The sequence below is a fragment of the Equus quagga genome, chromosome 7, assembly GCF_021613505.1.
Source record: "Equus quagga isolate Etosha38 chromosome 7, UCLA_HA_Equagga_1.0, whole genome shotgun sequence".
In the NCBI taxonomy this organism is placed as follows: Eukaryota; Metazoa; Chordata; class Mammalia; order Perissodactyla; family Equidae; genus Equus; species Equus quagga.
This window is the reverse complement of record NC_060273.1, coordinates 69,611,557-69,621,826: the sequence shown is the minus strand read 5'-3', so window position 1 is coordinate 69,621,826 and position 10,270 is coordinate 69,611,557. Positions and strand designations below refer to the sequence as shown.

Sequence of the window (10,270 nt, the reverse complement as noted above, 5' to 3'; positions counted from 1 at the left end):
TCAGGTGGCATAAGGATATGGCAAAAATTTGGGATGACAAATGACTGAAGCTTGGGTCTGTCCCGTGGATGTGTGGGACTTGTAACCCAATCCCCAGCCAGTTCTCAGGGCTACCCTAAAGTGGACAGGTCTCAGAAATTCCATCTGGAACACCCAGCGAACTGTCTCTTGTGCTGTTTCTTTTCTCCCTGTGCAGATAGATCGTCTTGAAGGGGGGCCTACAGACCAGAGTTAAGAAGGAGGGCTTGGGGGTCCACCACCCCACCCGGCCAAGGAAGGCCCCAGAGTTGGACCTCGCCTCCGCTCTGCGAGTCGGCTGAGGAAGACAAAGCTGCAGAGAGCCAGAGGAGGCCTCTAGAGGAGCAGAGACCAGTGCTTGCACAGGTGGCCCCGCCCCCACCTCAGGTGTCAGCTTCTCTGCATCCCTGAGGAGAGGCAGCACCATGCTGGGCCCCCACCTCCCATCCCCACCCCTCGGACCCAGCGAGGGCAGGTCTACCCCCTGCGCCTTCGGGATCCCCGATGGGAGCTACAGGTGTCTGGCCTTGGAGGCTGAGGAGAGCGGCGGTGAGGAGGGCCTGCAGGGAGAGGCGGGGTTCACAGACTTGGAGGAAGATGGAGTGGCCAGCAAGAGTGAGGACAGCACCTGCAGAGCCACCCAAGGGGCACCACAGCTGCCCAGAGCCCTGGGCCTCCAGCCACCCACCTGCTCCAGGGAGGCACAAGGGGGTTCCCAGCATGACAACAGGGCCAGCCAGGACTGGGCCATGGTGAGGGCTCGGCAGGTGAGGACAGCCAGCCTCAGCTCCAGCCCTGGGCCCAGGGTTGCCCAGAAACCAGGTAAGCTCATGTCCCTGTTCCCCTGGACTGCCAGCATCACAGAAGCTCCTGACCCTGTTTCCCATGATACATAACAGCCCATCACAGTCCCACGGGCATGCCCAGATTAACAGCTGTGGAGAGATGGCGGAGGCTGCGAGTTACGTGCAGTTCTCGCTGTACCACATCTAAGCCCACTCTTTTCTCTGCCAAAGAGGGCACGTGAGTAGGCAGTGAGTGAAAGCTGTATTATCATGGTTGGTTAAAAAAAATCCATCCTTCACTCTTCTCTGCCCTTTAATCATCCGTGATGAGGAATGACCATGGAGTCGGAGCCACTGATGGGGCAGAACCGTCTCCCTGAACATACTGAGAGCAGCCCCCCGGGTGCTGGGGATGCAGCACGGGGCAAACAGGTGCGGTCCCTGCCCTCTGGAGCTTCCGAGGTAGAGACCTCCTAATTTTACAGGTGGGAAAACTGAGGCCCAGAGGGAGGAGAGGCTACTCCAGGTCACTCGGCCTGTCGGTGGCCAAGCTGAGCCCACATTCCTCACCTGGACCTCAGCTTCCCATCTGTCAGAGATGACAGAGGCAGGACCCACATCACAGGGGCTCCAGGGAGGACCTGGTGACAGTGTGTAGGGCAGAGCTCACGGAAGGAAGACTGACGATAATGTTCCCACAGGCGGCGGAAGCTGGCAGTGCAGGGCGGGACAGGGAAACCCATGCTGAATCACCTCCACCGCGGGCCCATGGAAACGCTGAAGTGGGTCCAGATGGGGAGGACGTGAGCAGGGCCATGCTCGCTCAGGCGGGAGCCGCTGCCAGCAGATCCTGGGGGTGCAGGGCGTGCGGGGGACACAGGCCTGGGAGGGCTTGTGCGTCAGGAAACTGAAGGAACGCTTCATTTCTGTGCGGGCGTCGCTGACGCCCTGGCTGGCATCTCACCAGCCATCCCGCCCACCCCACTGTCTTTTCTGAAATAATCCTCTCCAGGCTCTGACCACCCCCCAGGGCCACCATTCCACGGGCAGGAGCGAGGGGGGCCTTCGGTGCATCTGGGGCAGGAGGAAGGAGGACCCCAAGAGGGTCTAGCAGCCTTGAACTTGGAGGTGGGCCCTCATACCAGAGTCAGCCCAAATCCAGGTCCCCAAAAGCCTGAAGCCCCAGGACACGCTCCCTTCCCTCTCACAGGGTCGGGAGATGTGGGTGTTGATTCTGGATCCAATGCTGACCAGCCAAACCCCAGCAAATCCCTTCCCCTTGGTGAGCCTCCGTTTCTTCATCTGTGGAAATAAAATAAAAATATGAGCCCTATCTACCTCATAGAGCTGTCGTGAGGTTGCAATGATCCCAGATGGGCCAGTGTTTCAGAAATTTTAGAGTAATCTAGACAAGCATGTGAGGGATATTGATACTAATCAAAATGATCATCATCGGCTCAATAATACCACAGCTGTTATTTCTTAAGCCCGCTGTGCTAGAGCTTTACACATGTCGTTTCATTTCATCTCCTGACAATCCCATTAGAAACATATCATCTCCATTGTACAGATGGGAAGATCGAGGCTCAGAGAATGTAAGTGACTTGTCCAAGACTCATGGCCAGCAAGCTGCTAAGCCCTGACTCAATCACAGTGTTTTGAATATGAGGCTTTGCTCTTAGCCACCACTGTATTCTGGATTTATAAGGAAGAGTGTTGTCTGTCGACATTCTGGAGTGGAAGAGGCCACAGATGGAGAGGGGAGAAGAAGGGACTACTTTAATGAGTCCTGTTGGTTCCTCACACGGAGCTAAGTCCTTTCACAGTGTCCCATTCTCATTGGTCTTACTACAGCATTTCAAGACAGATGTCTCTCTCCCCATTGTGCGCATGAGGGAACTGAGAGGCTCAGAGACTTGAGTCCCTTGCCCAAGGTCACACAGTCAGCGTTGGAGCGAGACTATGGTCGTGTTCTTCTTGCCTCACAGCCTGGTTCATTCCTCCCTTTAATGTCCAGCCGGATGGTTATCTAGTTCTGTCCTGAACATTTCTAGGGACAGAGAAGGCAGGAGTGACCTCAGGAGGATGAAATGAGCAGGGAAGACTTCTCGGAGGCGGAGGCAGAAGGAAACTGGTCTTGCAGGAGAGTGGAAATCCGGGTGGTCTTGGGTCCGAGCCTACACTGGCCTTTCTGCTCCTTTGGGAAAGGGAGGGGCCAGAGTCCCTTCTCTCCACCGAGAGATCCGGAGGGAAGAGGTCTGTGGAGCTGCCAGGTTATTAATGGATTAGGGCTTTCTTTCAAAGCTTCCTCCCATTGCTGCCTGAGGATTATAAACATCTTCAGACAACTACATCCATCCTCCCACAATTATACCTGCTTCTCTTGAGGGTTCCCTGGCAGTTTTAAGTGTGGGGCACAGCATCTTCTGCCTTGGGCACCAACCACTTGGGATGGGTGAGTACCAATGTCATTTCTCTAAGGCCTGAGTACCAGCTGAGCAGGGCAGAATGGGGTCCTTGGCAGGCTGAACGGTCAGGAGTGCAGAGAGATGAGGTGGGCAGCAGCCTGCGGCTCCAGTTTCCTGCCATCAGCTGCTGCCAATTTGGGAGAATATACGTGGGGAGGAGAGTGTCATGTAGGGCTCGTGGTAAGGTCTGAACCAGCGCTGGTTAGTCCTTAGCTCAGCAAGAGAGCCCCATGCTACAGCTGTCCTTTCCACAAAGTCTCAGCTGCTCATAACTGGCAGTGTTCATTGAGATTATTACGTAGATAATCTTGTGGAGACTCTGAGGCCCAGAGATGGCAAGCAACTTGTCCAAGATCACACAGTAAGTTGGTGGCAAAGCTAGAGCTGGAACCCAGGGCTTCTGCCTCCCAGTTCAGATGTTAGGCACTGTGCTAAATGCTTTGTATGGGTTACTGCATTTCATCCTCTAAACAACCCTATGAGGTTCATACTATTCTTATCTCTTTTTCACAGATGAGGAAACTAAGGCACAATGAGTTTAGGGGACTCGTCAAAGTCTCAGGGCTGTGAGTGGCAGAGCTGAGATGGGAACCCTGGGAGGTCTGGCCCATGCTGTCAGCCACCCTCTGTGCTGCCTTGTCTCCATGGAGACGAGGCAGGCTGTGTTCTTCCTCCCACCCAGGGCTGGAAAAAGGTTGTTCAGGCTCCGGGGGATGGAGGAGGATTCTACGGAGCCGTGTTCCCTCCCCCTTGGATCCACTCAGGAGGCCTGGGATCCGGCGCTGATCCAGCCCCTCCTTCCCCCAGGCTTCGGGAGAGCTGCCTTCCCTTCTCTCCGGCCATTTTTTATTGGGGGTCCAGGGTGTCTGGAGGATTGGAGGCCTTTCCAACTCTAGTTGGAAACTGCTCCAAGCCTCTGGGGTGGGGACAGGGCGTGGATCTGGGTTTTCAGATGAGCCCGGCCCCTGGCCATGTCTGTCTTGTTGAGGCAGAGGAACCCACGTCCATGGTAAGAGCTGACAGTGGTCACTGGACCAAGGACAAGGCCCCTGCTCTTCAGGCTGTGGGAGGGAGGGCGGACAGAGGAGGCTGGGCTTGGCGCTGCCCACTCCCTCACCCACGCCACAGTGACCATAATAGGAGGGTGATGGTGCAGAAGCAGGGCTCACAGGCTCATGTGCGCCTCACATGTGCACTCCCGCACACGCTCACACCCCCACATACACACATGTATACACAGCGTGTTCTTATGCAAATACTCACGTGTATGTACTCACACATCTGCACACATGTGCACACATGGGCATGCCCTCAGATACCCACACATCCATGCATGGGAGACACACCAGCAGACGCTCTCCCACAGACCCCTCTCGCCCACGCATGCCTCACTTTCACGTGTGGACGTGTGTATCAGATTTGCATCCATGGCCACAGTCCCGCCTGGAAACATGCAAGCACACATATTCCCTCCCCTAGCCACAGGTTAAAAGCATGTTTTTTCTCCATTTCCTTTTGCTCGCACACCTACACTTTAAAATCTCTCTTACATGCACGCATTCTCTCCTACAGGCATATCCACTCTTGCACACCCACTGGCACACGCCTACATACGGACCGAACCACTTTCTATCCTCCTTCCTTTTCCCCATCTCCTGCTCTTTCATACCCACCCACACAGTAATCCTAGCATTTCTCTCTCTCTCTCCCTCTCTCTCCCACACACAGTTCCTTTCCTGCTTCCCCACAGGCTGGGCTGTAGCCACTTTCCTAGCACACACACTCGGAGGGCAGGCAATACCCTGCCTGATGCCAATCCCCGGGACCCTCTTTGTGCCCCCCATCTCCCCCTGTGGCAGCCCCAGCACAAGAGCAGCCACAAGGCCAGAGGAATCCTCTGCAACCCATGGGGCCAGGGAGAGGGATGGGAGTGGCCAGGAGGGTTTGTCCCTTCTGTCACCTGACCTCCTGCACTCAGAGCCTGCCCACTGGGGACAGGGGATGTCCCAAACCCAGGCCACATGCAGCTCTGCGTTTCACAGAACCTCAAGTCGGGTGGGCTTACATCAGCACATTTCTAACTTCCTGTGGTAGAAATCTAAACACAGAACCTTGATATAAAAGACAGATGAAAGTGGAACTGCTCTGGTTGAAGGGGTGGGGTACGTGAAACGCAGGGAAACTTCGGTGAAAACCCAGGCCGGCATTTGCCCAAGCGTAGCATGGTTTTGTTTCAGAATTGTTGGGGGTGTGAAGGGTGCTTGTTATCAGTCCTGTTTCCAAGCCCACTGCCCACCCCACACTGGGAGGGCACACCGGCATGTGGGACTCTCGGCTTTTAACAGCATCCCCATGTGATTCTGCAGCACAGTGACTGCTGCCATGGGCTCTGCTGAGCGCAATCTGAACGGCAGTTAGTTCAATGAACAGATAGGGAACTGAAGCCCCAGAGGCACACAGCACCCTGCCCTTGTTGCTGGCCCAGTAGTTAAGTCAGGGGATGGCCTCCGGCTGGTGAGGAGGTGGCAATCTTCCTCAGTCCCCATTTGCCTAAGTCCTACCAAGTAACAGTTATTCCAGTGCTGGGGCTGAGAGGAAGCAGAGTGGATGGGCCTCAGAGGGTCCTGCATCTGGGTCTGAAAGGAAATGGGGTGGGGAGGTGGGGGAGGTGGGAAGTGGTGTCAGTGATGGGGACAGAATCACAAAGACATATTTAAAAGGGGGGTAGTGGGAGGGATGAAGAAAAGAAATGGAGATGAGATGGATGGGGAGGCATGAAGAAACTGAGTGAAACAGAAAGCAGAAGGCTTTAGGGACCGACCTAGAGATACAAAAAAACGAGGAGGAAACAGAGAGCCAGACAACTGGGCAGCAGAGAGCGATGCACAGGGAGAGGAAAGGGGGAGTGAGGGGGACCGCCAGGAGACAGGAGGCCGAGCCTGTGGGGGAGGGAGGCGCACCTCCAAGGGCTGGGCGGGGCGGGGCGGTGGGCAGGGCGGCGCTAGGGCCCCGGGGAGCGGGCGGCAGGAGCGCGGCTCGCCCGCCCGCCCAGCCCTCCCGGCTCCGGGTCCCCGAGCAGCCCGCTAGGCAGTGGCGGTGGCGGCGGCGCAGAGGGGGCGTCCGGCGCGGGGCGGGGGTGGCGGGGGTCTCGGGGCGGGGCGCCCTGACGGACGCGGCCAGGTGCGCGGAGGTGGCGGCGCCGGTGAGCTCGGGGACCGCGCGCGGCGGCTGGAGGTGAGTGAGGGGCGCTGGCCAGGCAGGGGTGCGGGCGCCGAGCAAGCCTCGCCCCTTCCCACCTGTGCTGTTCCCGGCGCCGCCCCGGTGGAGGTGGCACACCTGGGCTCCGGTCCTCTCACGCAGGATGACCTTGGCCAAGTCGCTGCCACACTCTGGGCCTCAGTTTCTCCATCTGTAGGGTGGGGGCGGGGGGCGCTGGAGAAATCTCAAAGCTCTCAAGCAGCTCAGGAGTGGGATGACGCCCCGATGCGGGGAAGCTACTCCCTGGGGCTGCGGGGGCTCCAGCCCTCGAGCCCCAACCCGCAAGCAGATCGGGACCGCAGCGGCCCCCGGCTCCGGGGTGGGCAACTGCCGGAGGGGGGTCTGCGCCCCCCGCGCGCTCTGGGAAAGGTGGGAGCCGCTTGGCTCAGGGAAACGGCGGGCTGGGCTCTGCCCGGGGTTGACCAACATGGGCGCCTGTGGGGCAGCGGGAACGGCGTGTGCTGGGCCCGCGCCCCCCCTCCCCGCGGGTGGGGCGCCCGGCGCCGGGGTCTGGCCGGGCTGGCGAGGCAGGCGGGACGCTGAAGCTTCGGAGCGCCTGGACCACCGCCCCAGCCCCACCTGGGGAAATCGAGGCCTTTCCTGAGGGCCTCCGGGGAGGGGGGATCTGTCCGAAGGGCTCCACATCAAATTCTCACGACACCCCATTATTGCCCCGTTTGCCAAGGTGAGCACCGAGGCCCTAGAGGTGGAGTGGAGGGTGCGGTTCCTTTCTGACCGTTGCGCTGTGGAATCAGGGGGCTACATCCAGGGCCCTAACGGGACCTCTGAAGACCCTGGAGAGATGCTTTCCTCCCCATCTCCACCCTGAGTTTCAGGCCCTATTCTCCATGCGGACAGGGACCCCGCTGTGTTCCATGTCTGGGTTGTCTACAAGGGACCACAGTGAGCAGGGAAGCCCCAGCCCCCCTCCCCACGCTATCCCGAGTGGCAGGTGGCACTGTAATAAACCAACTTGCTGTGTGATCTTGGGGGAAGCCCCCTGCCCTCTCTGGCTCCCATTGAGGGGACAATGGCGTTGGAGACGGCAGTGCTCATGGTGGCTGTAGGGGCAGTGATGAGATAGAATGCCGCTCAGAGGGACTAGGGCACACTGGGTAAGGACTGCAAACCTTGTGGTGCCAGGCTGCCTGTCCCCAGTCCCAGGCCTGGCCCCCATCCTGTGTTGGGGGGCAGCACCACAAGCAAACCGAAGACCTCCTCCCCCACAGCTTACCCTATTACCTCAGGCTGTGGGACAGACCCCTCAAGAGAGGTGAAAATGCCCTGTGGAGGAGGGGTCCCCTGCCTCTGTCTGCATATGAGATCTTGATTCCACCTCCTCTTGGGTCCTCAGTTTCCCCATCTGTACAATAAGGAGAATGGACTAGGATCACTCTAGTTCCACATTCAGAGAACTTCCCAAAGGCAAATGGTTTGCTGCTATGCCACCCCGGCTCCCAGTCACCACTTTTCAGGCCGGTGCCTACTTTGCAGGCCGTGGGCCAGCTCCCCACTGCCTCCCGAACTAGCACCTAAATTAAGCTGGGGTCAGAATCAGCGTTTACATGGTTAGAATAAGGTCTTTAACGCCTTCCCTCTCTTATTAGCTGTTGCCCTTCCCCTAAGGTGAAAAAAAAGAGAAAAAAACCCTGTGGCATACAGGTGCCTGGTTCCCAACTGACCTCTAGCTTCTTGGGGCTGCATTTTATCTCATCTTCCCATTTCAGAGCTGGGGAGATGAGGCTGGGAAGGGCAGGGGTACACCCTGGGTGATTCTGTGAGTCGAAGGCAGCAGACGCCCCTCCCTGGGACAGAGAAGCTCCTTGATAAGTGGGAGGGGGCTGAGTGGCCCAGGAGCACCTGGAGAGATGGGAGGAGCAGGGGAGGAACCGTCTCTCCATCTTCTCAGCTTGGGAGGCGGGCTGGGCGGGGCTCAGCACCTTCCTGCCTGGGTCCCCCTCCCACAAGGCCAAACACACCTCCAGGCCTAGGGGCCTGGCCTGGGAGGCTCCTTTTCCTTCAGGGCAGCTCCCGGGCTTCCAGACATGAGCTCATCAGAGCTGCTGATGCCAGGAAGGGAGGGACGGAGGGGGAAGCAGGCAGGGCTGCCCGGCAAGGGGCACGGCGAGCCCCTGGGGAGGTGGAAGGGCGCTGTTGTCGAGGGTTTGCAGGCTCTGGCCCCCACTGTCGAGTGGAGGCAGGGACAAGATAAGTCAGCAGAGGGTCAACTGGAGTGCGGGTGGGGATAGGCCAAGTGCCCTGGGCTGCAGTGCAGAGACCTAGGGGCTAGGCCAACCTCTGCTAAGGGATTCACCCAAGGTCACTTGCTTGCCGTGTGACCTTGGGTGAATGCCTTGCTCTCTATGGACCTCAGTGTCCCTGGCTAGCAACGGGATGGGGTGGGTCCTTTAGGCACTAGGGTTATAGGAGTGAATGAGACAGGTCCCTGACCTCAAGGAGCTTGCATTTTAATTGGGGAGATAGACAAGAAAAAGGGAAGCAAAGAAATCAACGAGGTGTTTTCAGATAGATAAAAGTGGTATATATATTTTTTTAAAAAGCCACACTGCGAAGATGGAGAAGAGTTGGAGGGGTTACTTTGTGTTGGTGGCTGGGGAAGGCCTCCCTCTGGAGGTGACATTGGAGTGGAGACTGGAGTATTATTTGAAGGAGTGGTCACGGCTGGCTTCGTGGAGGAGGCATGTTCAGAACTTGGGCCTAGAAGAATGGGGGCGATTGGGTTGGGAGGAAGGGCATCTCAGAACATGATAAATGGTCTACACTGGGAGCTGGGGGTGGGGGGTGGGGTGGCCATTGGCTATAGGAGCCCCGGGCCTGCAGTCTGGTCCGAGAGGTGGCTGGGCTCTGCTGAGTTAGGCCTGTGTGTGTATGAGCTCAGAGTCCTTTGTGAACTGTCCCTTGACACAGGGGCTCAATCGCTACTCATTGTGGCCAGAGGAGGAGTCACTGTGGGGACAGCCTCCAGGCCCTGTAATTCCAGAGGCTGACAAAAGCCCTCTCTCTCCAGAATGAAATCTTTACCAACTGGCCACTGCCTGAAATTCCACCATCCTAGCTTCATCTTTTCCACTTGGTGAGGCCGGATAGTATAGTACTGTGTTGACCTTACCCTGCCCTGCCCGGCCCCCCAGGCCTGCTGCAGGTGAAGCGGAATCCGGTCCACCCTGTGCTGCCTGCTTCCTGCGGGGCTGATACACAGATCCTGTGGCTGGACCGCCGGGCTCTCCTCCTGAGTAGCTGGGAGACCTTGAGCATGTTATATAACCTCTCTAGCCTTTTATTTCTTCATCTATAAAATAGAAACAATAATAAACCCTATCTTGTGCTGTTGTTCTGAAGTTAAATGAGATGATAAATGCTAAAAAATGATAACTATTACTTATTAAATAGTATTGTCATGCTTTGATCTGTTAAAATATGAGGCCCTTGAGGAGGTAGACGCACGCTCAAGACTCCTCTCTCCATATGAGTTCCTTTTCAGTGTTTGGCTAGGAACAGGTTTTGAGGGCGGGAGGATGGGTACAGCACTGGGGAAAAGGGCCTGGACGGAGCTTCAGGAACGGATCCTGGAACCTCTTCATCTGAGCTCACTGGCTGGTGGTCCTGGACAAATCATTCGCTTCCTCTGGGACTCAGGCTTCAGTTCGGGGCTGCTATGGAACGGGCTAGGAGGGGTGTGAGGGCATCGTGGGTGTGAAAGAGCTCGAAAGGCGCCGAAAA

General features: G+C 57.3%; 1 protein-coding gene across 3 annotated transcripts in view; it reads left to right on the top strand.

The window, feature by feature from the left end:
* Positions 1 to 224: 224 nt before the first annotated feature.
* The window catches only part of SYNPO (synaptopodin), a 36,802-nt gene continuing 26,756 nt past the window's right edge, over positions 225 to 10,270 (top strand). Inside the window, exon 1 of one of the 3 annotated variants that reach the window (XM_046666485.1) lies at positions 225 to 840. In XM_046666485.1, coding sequence (XP_046522441.1) covers positions 444 to 840 — 397 coding nt within the window. In that variant the 5' untranslated portion in view covers positions 225 to 443. Of the gene's footprint in view, positions 841 to 6,270; positions 6,506 to 10,270 lie in introns of those variants that run through there. The other 2 variants (XR_006889365.1, XM_046666487.1) reach the window with 2 other exon arrangements.